This window comes from Tetrao urogallus (genome assembly GCF_951394365.1).
Source record: "Tetrao urogallus genome assembly, chromosome: 5".
Taxonomy (NCBI): Eukaryota; Metazoa; Chordata; class Aves; order Galliformes; family Phasianidae; genus Tetrao; species Tetrao urogallus.
The window spans coordinates 9311120-9328681 of NC_136818.1; the positions used below are offsets into that span (position 1 = coordinate 9311120).

A 17562-nucleotide genomic window follows, 5' to 3' on the forward strand; every position below is an offset into this window, starting at 1 on the left:
TTATAGTATATGGGTGGTTTCCCAATTGTGAGTGTCCTGATGAAGAGCAGAGTTTGCACTTAATGTGGTATAGTGTAACCTATTGCCAGCTATGCATACGCAAAATTTTTCTTTTCATTTGAAACTAGAAGTAAGAGACTCATGAAAACAAAATGTTGGTCCTGCAATTGCAAGTCTCAGATGCTGCAGGAAACACCCAGTCAGCGTTATGCACGCTCTGGTCTTGGTCCTTGTGTCCCACAGTTTCTGCTTACCCATGGCTTTGTCCATCGCATCAGTTGTAATCATCGACCCTTGTGGGTTCACCGCCCTCCTATCCCTGAAGATACATACTGTTCATGATGCTCTGCTCGTGCCTCCTTCTGAGCATGAATCACTAGGAGAGCTAAATCAGGTCATGTTTGTTTATTAATCTAAAATTTGAACTATGAGGAAACTATGAGGGTGTAGATTTAGCTAATTTACTACGCTCAATTTCTTCAGCAGATCATTTCAAACAGAAATATCGCACTTTGCCCTCACTCATATCTTTTTGGGTAGTCTCTTCCACCATGCAGGTCCCAGTCTGGTTGATTCTGGTATGGAAACCATTCTTTCTTCCTTTTTGTCCTTATCATCTTTATCTGAACATTTTTCAGGATCTGTCAACATAATTCTGTGATTCTATGATAACATATTTGGAAGGAGAGGAGCAGAGCTGGAACCTGTGGTTCATTTATCGTTCTCGTAGGGCCACGTGCTCACCTCTCCAGAGCACTTCTCAGTGAGTCCGTGGGCCCTCCAGTTAAACTATTCGGGAACGTATGACTGATGTTAGCAAAGACACTCAGGTAGATTATGAATGACAAATATGCCATTATGCCAAGCAAGAAAAAATAATAACAAAGCCTCAGTTCATTTCCCTGCCTCAGTTTCCTAACCGTTTTGGAATTTATTTGGGCTGGGGGTCAGCTTCTCCTTGGTGGTCTGGGATCTGTCTGTGAAGTTCATGACTTATTTCCTGAACTGCAGAGTCTTTCCAGCCCAGCATGTTTCTTCTGACCTTGCCTGGTCCCACAGTAAACTGGGCCCTCTCTTTTTCACTGTGAAAGCATGCCATGACTTCCTTTCCCCTGCCCAAGACTTCCTGTATCTTGTGCCAAGCTTTTGGTGTGGCCCCGTAAGTCTGTTTCCATATTCCCACTTTCATCAAGACTTTGGCTATGTTCTGTTTGGTAACTTTTCCTTCTTCAGACTCTAGCCTTCACAGCCAGGTTACGAAAAACTGGTTCTGTTGGGTCACAGCCACCTTTTATTGCAAGCTGATCGCACCTCAGCAGACGTAAGCAGTAGCAGCTGGCTGTTGACCCCAGTCTGGGAGTTACATGCTAGAAACCTCAGCAAAGCTGCATACACCTTCCCAGAAACATTAAAGAAAAAGAAAAAAAAACAGCAGTTCCTTATTCCAAAGCATCAGCCAGGATTCATCAAAGGTACAAAGATCCCCGCATCATCCTGCACACCCCCAAGCAAATCCCACAGTTGACTTTGCTGCGGAACTGGCTGCGTGCTCCCAGTTCTGCTGTACAAGTCCTGCTCTCGCTGCCCAGGCAGCTCAGGGTACAAGAGCTCTTTGAGCCACTGACCTCCTTTCATAACCTGAACCATGGAAGCAGGATGGCAGAAGAACAGATACCACAAATGATAGGCAAAAGTAACTCGAACCAGCTCTCGCCCTTTTCCTTCTACGGAAGAGGCAGGGGCATATTTAGGGTGGTCTAAATGGCACAGCTGGGAGTAATGGGATTGAATTAAACACAATTTAGGTTGGATATCTGAAACATTTTCCTAATGATGTGGTCTGGTCGGCTGTGGGATAATCTCCCTGGGGACGTGGTGGGAGACCTCATCACTTAATAATAGGCTTGGCAAAGCTCTGGACACCTAAATAAAGGGAGTGAGTGCTCCACCACTGGTTTTTGGGGTAGATCAGATGCAGCCTATTAATTTCAAGCTAAAAAGCGAGTTAGAGACAAGGGGGGGCAGGTAGCTGTCAGCAATGACTACAGGCCCCATCACAGCACTGGCCAGACACGGTACTTTTTAAGTGCCTCTGTTAAAGTCATGATGTGGAGTTTTATTAAACTTCTGGATTTGCAAGCCGTGCCTCCTGAGAGTCATGCTATTCTCTTCCTACTGCTTTTATTACCATGCTTAGGAAGCATCCACTTCCCTTCCTCTTTGATAATTTAAGAAATTTGCTAGCGGAGAATTAACAGACAGGCGACCTCACCCAGATAGCAGTCTGAAAAACATGTTGGTACCTAAGAAAAAGGAGGCAATTATTAAAGGGGTAGGAAATGGCAGGCGGCAGTTCTGAAAGGGCTTAATTGCACAGAGCATTCAGTCACTGTTTCTAAGACAGTTACTATAATTGCACTCCAGCCTTTTTGATGAACCTGCTTTCTTCAAAGCAAAATAGAGAACAGAGATAGTAGAGAGGCACTCGTAGGATAAAACTAGCAAAACGGACTCAAAACTCACCACCTGAGCCCTCACTTTCATCTCTGGTGTCCCTGGGCAGGCATGTTTTGTGTTCACTGACTGTGCAGGAGCCAATGTCATTTAGGGACAGCTCGAGTCATTGTACACCCAGAAAGGGTATTACAGCAGTGTTGTTGCCACAAAGTGTATTTGCAGAAAGGGAAAAAGTATCTCAGGATGCTGATGTAATCTTAGCTTGGCATCCCAATGCGTACTTAGTAGCATTATCCCCCTGACCAAGATGTAGGCTGAGACTTCACTCTGCTTATTCTGGTGCATTTTCAGTGCAACCATATATTTTTATTTTCCTTGGTGCCACGATGCAGTCAGCACCCAGAAAGTGCTGTCGAGTGCGTGCTGAATGCGAGGCTGTTCCATAGCCCTGATCCCTGCCTTCTTTCAGCTTGAGTCTGAAACCTTAATTACTGTACACTATGCAAGAAACAAGATCCTTTCTGTGGCCTTTCTGCAACATTTGTCATCTTAGTGCTTCACAGCTGTTAACAAGCTCATTTTTACCTCCTCAGTGTGGACATGGCTGATTTTTGCTCCTATTTTAGAAAGGCCTGAGAGTCAGAGTTGCTGTTTGTAGGCCCATTCATTCTGACTGCCCAACTTAAGAGCTGAAGCAGCATGTTACATGTAGCATCTCCTAGCAATTACATTTTAGCCGTAGCATTTACATTGTAAATGTTGGGATGGAGGTTTCAGTCTACTGAGGGGAAAAAAAAAAGAAAAAAGAAAAGTTTTTTTATGTGATCACGTTGGCCTGTGCTTGGGTCGTTAGCAGCTCCAGGGACTAAAACTCCATTATAGAGCTTCTGCTGTTCCAGCTGATGGGAACTGACAGTAGTGGGTCATCCTCCTTAAGGGGAGCTGGATTTGGAGAGAGGCAAGAGGAACTTTGCCAGGAAATTTCACAGATGCCCATGGGTGTCAGCAGCCTGGAGATTCACTCCTGGTGCAGGGGGAGGAGGCTGTAGTTAACATAGGCTTTACTGCTCCTGCCTGCAGCATCATCCTTTGGGCTCCAACCACATCACCTATTTCCTATCTGATCCTGACTCCTGCCTCACTGCTCCCCACTATGGCTTTGTCCCAGAACGAGTCTCATCTCATTCCCAGTCTTTGGTTCTTCCTCCGGTCTCTGTTTTTTTTCTCTTACTTTGTTATGCCTAGCCACACACCTGTCTCCTCTGCTCTCATTGTAGATGCTATTTCCAGTCCCCCTGCAAAACAATCCCATGCTCCATTTCCCATCTGGCACTCCATCCCTGACTGCTTTGATCTCTTTCTGTGCTGCTGTTGTGCCCAGGTGGGATCATTCTGGGCACTGGAGGGAAGCAGTGCTGTGCTGAGTGCTGGTCCCAGAGCTGGGACACGAGCTGAGGGAAGTCCTGCATCGACCCTGCACTTCCCTGGTTGAGAGCACTCAGGAGAAGTAGTCTCTGGAGCTTTTAGCTGCCCTCCTGAGAACATGTGCAAACAGAATTTTTTTCCAGAGGCTTATCACATAGCCAAAAGTGTGTGGTTTCTCACAAGAACAGAAAAAGGCACATATCCAGTAGGGACTGGCTCCCGTTTCAGATCATTTTTCAAGTCTTGTTCCAAGCTTGCAGTCCTAGGACTTCTCAATGAAACAGAGTAAGATTGTTTTATTTTAATGAGGGCCAAAGAGCACATTTTTCTCTTAATGCCATCCTGTGCAGGCAGGTACAGTTTATGGAGCCTCTGCATACGAATGGATGACTGCTTGTAAGGATGCCTCACTCCAGCCAAGACTGAGCAAGACAGGGACAGGAAGGGATTGATGGGCTTTCTGATGTTCTTGCTGCATTCAAGTAGAGCTGTGTCTGCTGTTGCAAGATGCTGGGTACCTCCTGGTGAAATCTTGGGGAACTGAAAATACTTAGCATGACACAAGTTTGGGATCAGAAAGCATGCTGCAGTGCAGATGGGAGTTATGAAAGCTCACAAAGAACAGACACAGACTAAACAGTGCACACATGTATGTCGTGCACAGAGGTGCAGGATGATCTGGAAAGGAGGAATGGTATAAATTCAGAGGGAAATTTTGAGGTCCTTGTGACTTGTTCCCTAGAGTGGTTTAACTACTGAATGTCTCTGACAAAGATATCAGTTGGCAGTTCAAATAGGCATCTCTTAAAAAGTCACCTTTTTTTGCATCAGTGACAATTTCTAGGTGATCCCAACAAGCCTGCTTTCCAAGCTGTATAAAAACTGTTTGTGAGTTCTGGTCTTAGTGGTGGCATAAAACTCCTCTAGAATAACCCATCAGTGATGTTTTGTCCTTCCCTCTGCTGCTGGCGACTGTCACACTGTCACTTGAGCACTGTGTCATTCCCAGCCAGGGAAGTTCAGGCTTCCTGCTTGAACAGGTTAAGGGAACTGCTGTATTCACAGTGTGTTGATTGTGATGTCTACCCATAAGGCAGCGGTTTGTAACCGTGTAGAAATATTTATACATGCTCCATGCAGAGAAAATAACCTCTTGTGCTCTGCTAGAGCTCAGCCACATAAAAGAGCCAGGAAGGACACCCCAATGGATGCCTGAGAGAGGAAGGGAACCTCTGCTTGTGACCAGCACAGTGGGCAGCAGTCTCCAGGCAGATGTGGCACTGCTGCCATCCTAGTGGGAAGTGTGGACGGAGGCCTTCAGATTGACAATTCTGAGATCCCTAGTGCTTGCTGTGAGGGAGTGATGCCCCTGTGGGAGCACATCCAGCAGTGTAACCCAGTCTCCTTCTTCAGTGATGGTTAGGACACAGTGCTGGGGCTGTGGGTGTGTCCCTGTCCCCAAGGAGCTCACTGCTGTGCACATCTCTAGTCCTTAGTCTCACTTTTCTCTGACGAATGTGTCTCCTAACACCCTGAGCAATCACATTCCCGTACCTCAAGCAATCACTTTTCCCAGTTCCTTCACCCCACCCTGTCCATCTGCTCAAAGCCGTGGTAAACTCTTCTTTCTTCAAACACTGAATTCATTGTTGCCTTTACTTTACATCCCAAGATGTAACCGTTTCTCTGGGTGGATATGAGGGAGAAGGGGTTAATACCTGATCTAGTGCAAGATGGCCCTGCCCGTGGCCAGAAATTGGACTGGATGATCTTTGAAGGTCCCTTCCAGCCCAAACCATTCTGTGTACAATACTGGTGAGAGAAGCCTCAGCTGCCCCAAGCGAGCACAGGCACTGCACATGGGTGTTTGCTGGGAGTGGTGTTCAAGGGTGGGATCTCCAAGAGCGGATCTCCATCTGTTCTCTGCCTGGAGCCTGGGTTGGGCTCCCAGCTGCTCACCAGAGCTGATGTGCCTGAAGCTCTCACCAGTCCCATTCCCAGTGCCCTGGGCAGAGTTGCACATCCCTCCCTGGGATGCTTACAGGAAGCATCACTCCAGAGCCCCTCAAGCACAGCTGTGTGCTTCGGTGTGAGGCTCATGTGACACTCGCAGTCTGTGGGACACTGCTGGCCTTTGGGGCCACAGTACAGTCACCCCAATCACCAGCGGTCATGTAAGTATGTGGCGTAGCTGGGAAGAGAGCAGGCCTTGACTGGAAAGCCCCAGTGCTCCATAAACACAAACAAATCAGCCTCCATCACCTGCTTCCCTTCTTTATCTCTCCATGTAATTTAAAACACCCTCCAGCCTCCCAGAGTCAAGCTTCAGCTGCTTCCCATCCCCTTAAGCCCCTTTAGTTCCTCTCCCCCCACCAACCTGGCTGCCTTTCCAGGGCCAACCATCGCTGCAGAGACAAGTTGCTCCTCTCTCCCACTCTCTGATCCTTTCTGTCCTGGGTGAATGTGGTAGGAGCCACCCACGGTGTGTTTTCGTGCATGCGTTTCTGCAGGCACCCCTCCCCCTGCCCGGTTTTTAAGTTAAACTATCTCTTGCTTTAAAGAGAGCAAATACACAGCAGTGGCTTTCATCACTGCTGTATAATAGAGCAGTAATTCTGTGCCAGGGACTGTTTTCTATTTTATTTTAAAGGGTTTATAAAACAGTGTATGTAATTGAGTGAGTAAACTGAACGTTTTCTGGAGCCCCTGAGGGCTGGAACTTCGTGGTGGTCCTGGGCCTAGGCCCTAACCTTTTTTTTTCTTCCTTTTTTTTTTTTTTTCCCCTGCCTTTCCCCTCCCTCCCCTCCTCCTTTACAACCCAGCGTTGCCACCAGCAGCAGCAGCAGCAATCTGTCTGGGGCTAATTGAGCAAACAGCAAGGAGATGCTTTCACATGGCTTTTAAAGGAATGCTCCGGCATCCCCTTTCTGTAAGCAGCTTCGCAGGAACCTGCCAGGAAGGCTGTGCCGTGCAGGGAGGGCAGCGTTGGGCTGCAGCCCCCGTCCCGGTGGTGGGGTTTGTGCTGGGCTCTGCAGTCATTTCCGCCCCTTTGTTTATTTGCATTACAATTTGTTTTTAGCCAAGCACCAAAGGCTCTGCTGCTCCCCAGCTCTCCTCGTGTTGTGCGTATGTTTTTAAGGGGCTCAGCATACAGTATGTGTAAACACACGTCTTCCTAAGCAGGAATGCATCTATAACGAGTGACAGGTTTTTGATTTACGCTCAGTAAAATCTCCGTGGACGCTGGGTTCAAGCACCCAGGCTGACTTGGGGCTGGGCTGCGTCAGCAAGTTGAATCAAAGTGCTAATCAGGAGGTTGAATGTGTTGATCAGCTCTGGATTTGCTTAGCACCAGATGCTCCCAATCTGAGAAGATCTAGTTGAACATGATTTAAGGTTGCAGAGTCCAACTTGAAGGCTTTCTGAAAGTCCTTTCTCTAATCCCTCTTCTTTCTCTGCGGGCTGAATGCATCTGTAACCCTGCCAGTGTCAGATAAAAGGCAGCCTGGTAAGAAATCCCTAATGGGGAGCTGGGGAAGGAGAAGGGAGCTGAACAGTGGAGCATGGGAGGTACTTCTGCCTCCTCCCCCCTGAGTTTCAGGCAGAGTTTCTGCACGAACTGAGCTTGCTGATACCAGCCAGAGCCACTGGCAACTGGCAGCCAGGGCTGATAATGAAACGCTATCCACAGCTCTGCTCCTTGGCACCCACGGTGGAGTCTGAATTCCCTTTCCTCTGTAAGCAGGGCTTTGGGAAGGGAAGAGGGAAGCAGGGTGAATCCTTATCTGCCTATCACATCCCCCTGGGGTGCGGAATCAGGCTTTGTTTCTAGCAAAACCATTCCCTTTATCACTTAGAAACTTTCTCGTGGATTTGAGGCAGGCACATTCATGTGTTTCCTTTTAGCCCGTGCAAGGAGAAATGAGTTTGGTGGTAGCAGTGATACGCTGCATGTGCCAGAATCTGGGCCATGTGGATCAGGAAAGGGCAGGATAGGAGATCAGGGAACGCGTGCTGCATCAGCTCAGTAAGCTTGCTGCTGCCTCAGTTTCCCCACCTGTAAAATCAGAATGCTCTTATTCACCCGCTTTTGAAAAGCATCTTGAGTTAATCAGATGGAAAATGCAAGATACCAGAAGAAGGCTATAAGCATGTCGGTGCAAAATACAGATAGTTGGTACCACCTCTGCAACAAAGTATGCGACGGGGCCCATCCCAGATCTGCACGTTCAGTGCAGGATGCTGTCTGAAATGAAGCAGAAAGTTCCTTATTAAAAGGTATTGCTACAGATAACTCATATATTGAACCATAAATTGACATGGTTCTTCTTGAGCTTAGGTGAAGGCATGTTTAATCTGCAGAGGCATAACGTAATTACTCTCGCTGGATGCTAGCCAGAGTCTTATTCACATCACAGAAATCAACATGATAGGTAGTCTGCTTGGAGGAGGTTCAGGAATGGAGTCACAGAAGTTGCTACAGGGCCTGTTTGAGATATATTGGGAAAGTTGTTGGGGGTGAGGAATGTTACAGCAAGAAGTGCTGCAGGTTGGATTTGAGGTACCTTGGCAGAGCTGTGTGGGGTCCAGGACGGGAGGAGAGAGGAGCTGAGGGCTGGACTTGGGGCTATTGGCAGAGCTGTGCTGGGGAGACTGTGTGGTGCTACCTACATCACGCCTGTGCCTGGCAGGCGTACAGACAGTCCCTCATTTTCCCGAGCTGCATCCACCTCTGTTCATCGTGCCCAGTGCTGGAGCCCAGGCTTCAACTTCCAGCTCCAGTTTTGAGACCCAGGACGTTTCCATGAGGCTCCAGGATTAATTATCAGTTGTCACTAAATGCCCCGAGTACAGGAATAAATTACTCAATCTGATGCTGAAAGTAAGAAGCATCTTTTTGTTCTTATTTTGTTGTTATTTTCACGAAGGATCTCTGGAAGGCAGTCTTGTGGCTAACCCAACTCTGTCCTGCAAGCAGAGCAGACAGCAGGATCCGCATGGTGCTGGGGTCAGGGCCATAGCAGGAAGTTATCTCGCTGCAGTCCATATAACTCCTTGAAGTTTGCAGAGCAGTTTTTAATCAAACCACTTCTGGAGTGACGGTTTGCATGGTGCAAAGATAATGTCTTGAGTTCTAAACCACGGGAAGCATCATGTTAGCTCGGCCAGTTTGGGAACTGCCAGTAATTGCTTTATGCAGCCGAGGGCAGGGTAGCTGTTGTTTTGCAGCACTCTTGCAAAATCTGCTCCCCTGAGGGGAGGCATTTTAGGTGGGTAAATAAAACACAACTGGTTATTTCCTTCATCCTTGGCCATCTACCCCCACTACTGTGCAAGGTGTTGGAGACAACACGGTGTGCCTGAGCACCTTGCAGGCCCCCATGATTCACCCCAGGCACCCTGGATACCAGAGCCAATTGTTATTCTGAATGTACAGAAGTGGAAAAGGGGGATGGAGAGCCTTGGGGCACGGTTCAAAGCACCTGAACTTCACTTGAATGGGTGTCCAACTCGCAGGGAGTGGTTCAGATTCACCAACTCTGGCCATACCCCGAGGACACCCACTTGGAGCACACAGGCATTGTGTCACGCTCTGAGGCCACATGCTTGGGTTTTTAGGCTTTTCAGTTTTGTGTTTTTATTATTTTGGCTCTAGATGGCTTATTTGCAGTCTTTCCCTGACAGGCTGCTTTTGCATTTTAAACGGAAGGCTCTTTCAGTACAGTGCATGAACAGTGCTGGGGCAGGGACTGGCACGTTAATGTGTCCGCCAAGGCTGGGAATAGGCAGAGGAGTGACCTTGTAGTTCTGTGTAGCTCCACGCTGGATGTGGATGGTTCTTTGCATGGGCCTAGAGGTACACCTGTCAGCAGCAGCTGTGACTTCCGTCGGGCCACTGTTGTTTGGTAGTGACACATACATGTGAAAACTCTCATTAGAGAAACCTCCTAATGTTTAGTCAGTTGTTTAGGCTTTTGCCATGTGTGTGGGATGCTGTCTGAGAGATGCTGGAGACCAAAAAAGGGCAGCGAATCTGCGCTCAAGTTCCCTAGGATCTGCTTTTCTCATTCATTTTAAAGATGCAGATTTAAAAAATGCAAGGTCTGAAACACTGCTGCAAAACTCAATTCCTCTTCTTTTCCTCCCTCTCTCTCTCTTTTCAGCCAAACATGTTAATGAAGTCATTGTGGGCACTGAACAGCTGATGGAGATATAACCCAAGTAGGTTTTAAAGATGATTTTATGGAAGCCGGCAGCAGAACCAGATGTTCAGCATCGTAAGATCATCCGCGCAGATCAGTACTGGCATGGTTTACCCTGTCACTGCTCCTTTCCTGTTCAGCTTTGTATTTATGTCTTAATAAAGAAGTATTTACAGAGCCGTGTGTCCGCCAGCCCTTCCCCCCTCATTGGGATGCACAGGGTTTGTGCCGGCTGATATCGCTCCCTGCCCCAGCGAACGCACTGTACTTTTCCAGCAGAAGGGGAGCTGGGACCACACAGACTGTGCCTACTTGAAAGAATGACTTTGCCGACCCCGCTGCGACACAGGCCGAGCCCCGGATACCAGGAGAAACCACTCGGGATGCCGCCTGCACGTCCTCAATGCGGCAGGTGGGCAGCAAAGCACAGTGTGGGCTGCTCTGCGTAGCCCTTCGCCAGCCTTCTTCCCTCTTCTTGCAATGCTGCCCCATAGCACAAAGGCATTGAAGCTGCATCCCTGCTCCACTGCGATGCAGCTGAGGAGGTCGGCACCCGTTTGCTCCAGGGCTGAGTGAGGTCCGTTACTTGGAAATGCTGCCCAAAAGCAATGCGAAGGGGCTGGAGGGAAAGTAGGGCATAAGCAGTGGGACTGTGTTTTGTTTTGATGGTTCCTTTGCCGTTCCCAAGCCCGGACAGGAGGTCTGTCCCCGTGTCCAGGCTGTATGTATGTGAGATGGGTCGAGAGCGCTAATGTGAAACGCACAGCCTTGTGGTCAGGGGTTGTGCCAGGATTGTAAAGCACCTGGAGGGGATTGAAACACAAGCTGTTCTTTAACATTTGTAAATTGGACACAAGTTCCTACCTAAAAGCTGTTTATTGGAATCTGGTAGGATTCAACGGGGACATTTATCTGAGCCTGGCAGTTTGGCATCCAGAGGTGCTTACAGCAACTGGCTGGAATGAGATTTCATTAACTGCAGTGATAAATTTTAAATGTGTGCTTCATGGGCACCAGCATCCCCTGAGAAAAATTACAGTTTCTTAGCTAATTTGACAGAAGAGGGATTATAATCCAGACATTCCCAGCGTTTCATAAACAAAAACCGAACTCTGAAGGGCTGGATGGGAATAGAAAGTATTCTATTTTCTGGTTTCTAAGATCCATCTTAACTTCTGAAATGTCAGTGTCCTCTTCTTTAGCAGCTAGAGCTTTACCTCCTTGTGTCTTAATTACAAGGTAACGTCTCACTCGAATCCTTTTGTCTAGGTAATTTAAACAGAGGGTGGGGGGCTCATTACTGTGTCGGTTAGAATTTAGCATTAATTTAGTGTTCCCTGACACTTGAAAACCTGGCCGGGATTTGAGGCATTTTCTTTTCCTTTTTGCCTTTTACGACCTGCAGGTGTTTGGTGTGAGATAAAAGTAGATCCCAAAGTGAGATTTCGCAGCACAAATTATCAAAGTGAAGATTCACTCTTGATGTAGTCTACGTGTGTGGCAGTAATTACGAAAAATAATTCGGGATAATAGGGCCTTCAGGAATCCCAAGATGGGCACCGGGTTAACCCTTCCTCATCTCACCTGGTCTCCGGGCTGCTGCCATCGTCAGATGAGCAGAGGATGGGTTGGATATTTGGAACAGTTCCTTCTCAGAAAGAGCAGTGATGCAGTGGCACAGGCTGTGCAGGGAGGTGGTGGGGTCACCGTCCCTGGAGGAGTTCAAGAACCGTGGGGATGTGGCACTGAGGGAGGTGGGCAGCGGGTGTGGTGGGGTGGGATTGGACTGGGTGATCTTAAAGGGCTTTTCCAACCTTAAGGATTGTGTGCTATAGGAATGCGTGCAGACTGAGTGAGAAATGCTACAGTCTTCAGGAGAAATGGAGAGGTGACCTCAGAAATGCATTTCTGTTCCCAGGCTGTTTGGGGAGCAGCTTTGGTCCCAAGTCATGCAGGCATTCATGGAGATCCGACTTGCGCTGCTGCTCTCCAGCTTTGAGAGCAGTTTGTGCCCTTGCTTCGCTCGGTCGGGTCCCAGCAGGTGAGCCCTGCAGCCCATGCCCATCACGGAGGTATGAGAACCAGGGCAGTGCTTGGAGGGCACTGTTTCTGAAAAGATGGAGCTTCCCAGCTTGGTAGGTGGCGGTGCTTTGTGGACAGGCCTGAAGCCTCCTGGCAGATGTGCGGCTGGGTGGATATGAGAAGGTTGCGCATTGAGGGCTGATGGCTGGCTCCAGTCCCTGCCCGTCCTCTGCTGCTGGGACATTTCTGCCTGGGGGAGCTGGCACGTGCTGATTTCGGCACAGCTGTGCTGAGTCTTGCTTGGGTCAGCGTGGCCGGTTTGGTGGTTTGTCCTGCCTGGTTCATCGACCTCCCTGGAAGATCTACAAGGGAAGGTGGTGGCCTCTCCTGTTTGTCCTGCTGCGGGTTGCTGCCAGCCCAGCCCCAGCCCTTGTGGATTTATCCCCTCCTTCTCGCTAACTTTGGGTGTCAAGGGCTTGGAAGTTTGGAGGGGAGTCCAGGAGGTCCAGCATGCCTGCCCCAGAGCCGCACAGCATCTGAGGTTCTCTGGGACCCGGCAGAGTGACTGCTTTAGGGCAGCATCCATTTTCACTCCGTGCCCCAGGAGCCAAGGTCCACAGACACACCGTGCCGCCCAGACGGGCCGGCAGACGAGAACTTCCTTCCAGGCCCAATAGACAGACATTTTATATATGATAAAATGCATGTATATATAAATATGGAAGGCGAGAGCTTGAGAGAGCTGGGGTCTAAATAAACTTGTATGTTTAAGGCTTTTAAAATGCTAATGTTGAATTTCAGGAGAGGGGGAAAAGCAAAGGGGTTCCTGGACCAAACACCGAGACAGCTGATGAGCTTGGATCAGTGCCTTTATAATTCAAGGAAAATGGGATAGTTTGGGAAGGAAAAAGGGATTTTCTTGTTTTTGTTTTTAGTGGAAAATAAAAGAAGCTGCCTTCTTATTTGCCTCCCTCCCCCACCACCAGAGCAGCGAGCGACTGGTGTTGTATGCATAAGCTATTCCTTTGTGCAACATCTAAATGGTTAATTGTGTTTGAGGAAGATGTACGGGCGAATGGAGGGACCACCCAGCAAGAGACAGACAAGAAAGAGCGATCTCTGAAATGTTTAACCAGAGAGAGAGCAAAGTTGTTTAAAAATATTTAATTTACAACATTCCACACTGCTGATTATAAATTGGCCGTCCAAAAACACTGCTGCGTGCGAGGAGGGATCCAGGCAGCATGAAACAAATTCTTGTGATTGTTTTTCCTATCTTCCTCCGTCATTTGGTTGGGGGGTTTAACCCTGCGGCGGGGCAGGGGGGCTGGTGGCAGAGACCATGGCCAGCACCGTCCCCAGGGCTGGCAGCTGGGAGTGGGGTGCAGCTCCTGGGGAGCTGGAGAGGATGAGGAGAAAGGAGCGAGTGGTGATGTTGGGATGGGGATGGGGTGGCTGGTGGTGGTGCGATGGGCATGTTTGGGATGGCCAGCTGGTGGACACAGCCATCTGCCTTGCAAAGAGCCCAGCAGCTCGTTGCGTCGGTTTCGCTCCAACTCCAGGATCCCCAAAAATGGTTCCCTGCTGTGTTATCAGGCAGAGAAAGCTGGGAAGCCTGGCAATGGCTGGGGAGAGCGAATGGGCTGATGGTGGCTGGGTTGTGTTGTCCATGGGATGTCCTCAATGCTGCAGTGCTGCCCACAGAGCATGGGACAGCTTGGTGGCCGTGTCGCTCAGCCATTGCCAGTGGCAATGGGACGGAGCCAGGGCCGGGGCCCTTGCAGGGTCATTGAGCAACAGCAGCGTCTCCTCCCTGCTCTGGCCCTTCTGCAGATGACGTTTGGTGCCGGGTGCCTGCAAGAAGGGATCCTGCTGCCTCTGCTCCGCAGCCAGCAGCAAGGCAGTCTCACTGCTGCTGCTGCAGGCTGCCCCGGCATAAATGAGGCAGCAGGGTTGTTAGGTGGGTTTGGCCGCTAGCCCCCGTGGCGAGCTCGGCTCTTGGTGGCTGAACCACTGCAGGCCCTGCCAGCCCCAACCAGTGCCGGGAGCGAGAGTGCACACAAAAGCGCCTGTGTCCTCCTGCCAGCAGCTGGCCCCATTAAACCATGCCTGCTTCCCATGCAGTGGGGCGCTGGCCCTGGGACCCCAACCCATCCTTCTCTGCTCTCTCAGCGTCTTCCGTCGCTGCATCAGGATGGGACCGAGCAGCCACTGCAGAGCATCCCCACAGCGGGACCCTCCTGCGGCCCAGCCCGAGCAGTGGGGCCGGTGTCACATCCACTTAGAGGGCTCTGAAAATCCCTCGACCTGACACCTTGTTAAATACCCACCAGGGGTCACAGTTCCTGGGTTTCTTTTTACTGCTTTTCCTTCGCCCTGCTGCGACGTTTCGGTTGGCAGGAACTCCCCTGCGCTATTAGGTATCTTTCGGGGAACAAGAAACCTAGATCACTTACAAATTAATTTGGAGTTAAACCTACAGAAAATGAGAAACATGCTGCTTTGCAGGAGAGAGCTCTTGGCCGGTGATCAAGAAAAATACATCCAACCCGCCTGGTTCGATGCGTTCGAGGTGGCCAGGGAAGGGGCTGTGCTCTCAAGGTACCCTCAGCCGTGTTCGGGCACGCGTTAATGGGGCCGTGGCCTTTCCTCCCAGTTAAAACCATAGCAAACAAATGGGAGAACCTGCTCCCTTCTTCCTGGGGGGCTCTGGAAGCCAGCGCTGGGGTCCAACTGGCTCGTACCTGAGGACAGTGCCCAGCCATGGGGCCACTCAGCACCTTACCCCAGTGCTTCCCACACTGGGCAGCACCCTAAACGGGGGGACCCCTCACCCCATGGCGGCTCATCGGGGTCTACCTTGGGGACCCCGTGGTGGGTTGGGGCAGGGGGAGCAGCCCCCATGCTGGCTCCCAGAGGGTGGCATTGTGTCTGCGGCACAAGCGGCTGTGCTGGGAGGGGGCCGAGGGGAGGCTGGGGCGGGCGGAAGAGCAGTGATAAGATAAAAGGTCCGCGTTCCCATGCCGAGGGGCCGGGGGGGCGCGGGGCGAGCGCCGAGGCCACCCAGGTTTCAAGCGCTCGGCCTCGGTGCCTGACCCCAGCACATTCAGAGAGCACTTCCTAAATTTGTCTCCTGTGTTCCTGACTCACAAGCAATTTCCTCACCCATAAAACGGCGTCGGCATGAAAGGACCGGCCGGGACACCAATTACTTGTCACCGTTTTACCACCCCGCTGCTCACCACTGTTTGTGATGCCTGGCCAGGGTCTGCCTCCCTGCACCCCAGTTTGCCCTGTACAGCATGGGACGCTTGGGGTCCCGCGGGGAGCAGGAAAGTACAGCAGGGTACAGGGATGCCCTGTGCCCCAGGAAGAGGCGTCCCTTGTCACAGCGCTCCCGGGTGTCCCGAAGGCATTTCTCAGGACGGGAGCGGAGGGGAAGGTGCTGTGGGCCCTTGGAAGGGCTGAGCACGACCAGGACCCCCAGGACCCGCATCCCAGAGCACTGTGCCTCATTGTCCCCAGTGTCCCCAGCGGCCACCCTGCCCTCACCCCGTGGCCGTGAGCTGAGGCTTTGCCCAGGGCTCAGCCAGCGCTACCAGCGGCCACCACCACGCCACATCAGCCGCTAAACGGGTTTTATGGTGGGATTTAGGGACTTTTCTGCCGGGTAATTGATTTGCCCAGGCAGTAAAAGATCAAGGCCGGTGCTCAGGCGGTGGCTCCCGGCTTCTGCCCGCCGTGTGGGCCCGGCCGAGCCTGCAGGCCCCGACATGGCGGCACGGTGTGGGGCACGGGGCCGGTCCCTCCCAGAGCCCCCCTGCGGCCCCCCTGCACCCCCTCCCAACCCCACCACCAAACAGCCCCCAAAGGAGACAAAAGGGGCTGTTTGGGGACCTGCCACCTGCTAGTCCCCATCCTACAATACCGCAGTAAAGAGGCACCAAACAAAGGCCTTAAAATCCTAAAGGGGCCCATTCATTAGGGTGACAAAGGGGGAAAGAACTACATTATCATAATTAATCCCGGTGCTGGCGGTGGGTGGCAGGGCCCTCTGTCTTCCAAGGTGGTGTGGGGACGGCCGGTGTCACCACATCCACACGCTATTGTGCCTCGTGGCCTGGCGGGGCTTAGGGGGTTCTTAAGCTCTGTAAACACCATGGGACCCCCACGGGGTTACGGTGCTCCCTCTGTCCCCTCCCCAGTCAAGGGCTGTCTGCCCGCATGCTGTGCTCCCCAAAAACACAGGGGCTGAGAGGGGTATGGCTGTGTCACATTGGTGCTGCTGCCCTGGGACAGCCAGGTACTGGAGAAGGGGGCTGGGATCCTGCTGGCTCTGGAGCCGTCACCACATCCTGTGGCATCACCCCAGGGCTCTCCCTGGATTCAGGGATGGGGCTCCATCCCTTCCCCACTGGCACCACTGCCCTGTTTGGATGGACCTGTCAGCCTCTGGCCTGGGGACCCCCTCCATCCCAGAGATCTCCCAGCTGCCAGGGAGCTGCTGGAAAACTGAGGCACAGTGCAGCATGCAGGGGTGCCTGGAGGGTGGGGGGCTGTGGATGCTGCCCTTCTCATCCTGCCCTCCTACAGCATCCCTTTGGGTCACACCATTCCTCTGGGCACACGGCACCCCTGGGGGACACAGCACCCCTGGGGACACCTCCTCCCAGCCCTCACTGCTGCACAGGACACCCCAACACCTCCTTCATCCCACCATGGCCCCTGGGAGCCTGCATTGAGCAGGGGCCCACAGCCGGGCGGGCTGGGCTGGCTTTGCAGAGCACCATCTGGTTTCCAACTAACAAACGCCCGGCTCTGGCTCCCAGCAGAGGAGTTGCTGCTGTGGCTGTTTACAGCTCTGAGGTTCTGGCATGGCCCCACTAAGTCCCCTCTGCTTTGCCCCAGGCTCCATGTCCCTGTCCCTTCCCTACATCCCTCTCCCCAGGCTCCTTGGAGCCGCACCTCCAGGGCTGCCTGCTGGGGTGTCCTTGGGATTCCCCAATCCCATTAGCACCATAGAGTGGAACAGCCATATGGAGACACCCCCTCTCCGGATGTCCCCGCTCCCATCCCTGCTCAGCCTCCCACTGCATCCCAGTGTCTCACTGGGGCATGGCTCCAGGGTGTCCCCAGTGTGGGGACGGAGCCCTGGGCCCCCGCCTCACACCCAGGGCTGGGCTCCCGCAGCCATCCGTGCTGCAGAGCCTCAGCGCAGGGTGGGGGCTGTGCGGAGCCATTTGCCTTTAATTGAATTTATTTGTTACAACCCCAAACAATGTAAAGCAGGCTTCTCCCAGGCTCCAGCTGCCTGGCTGCCCATTAAAATACCATCTAGAACAGCAAATCCCCCCTCCCGCCTTGATATAAAACAGCCGGTCAGCACGAAGCGGCAGGCGCAGCCTCCCCGTGCGTGAGCCTCTCCCCCGAGGCCGGTGGCCCATGGGGCTCAGGA

At 51.6% G+C, this 17562-nt stretch overlaps 1 protein-coding gene across 1 annotated transcript in view; it reads left to right on the plus strand.

Annotated features, from left to right (window-relative positions):
* EIF2B3 (eukaryotic translation initiation factor 2B subunit gamma) overlaps nucleotides 1-10099 on the plus strand; it is a gene marked incomplete at both ends in the record, with an annotated part of 92139 nt that extends 82040 nt beyond the window's left edge. The window contains one exon of the mRNA XM_079535714.1: nucleotides 10047-10099. Within this exon, the coding sequence (XP_079391840.1) occupies nucleotides 10047-10099 (53 nt within the window). The remainder of the gene's footprint in view (nucleotides 1-10046) is intronic.
* Nucleotides 10100-17562: the final 7463 nt, after the last annotated feature.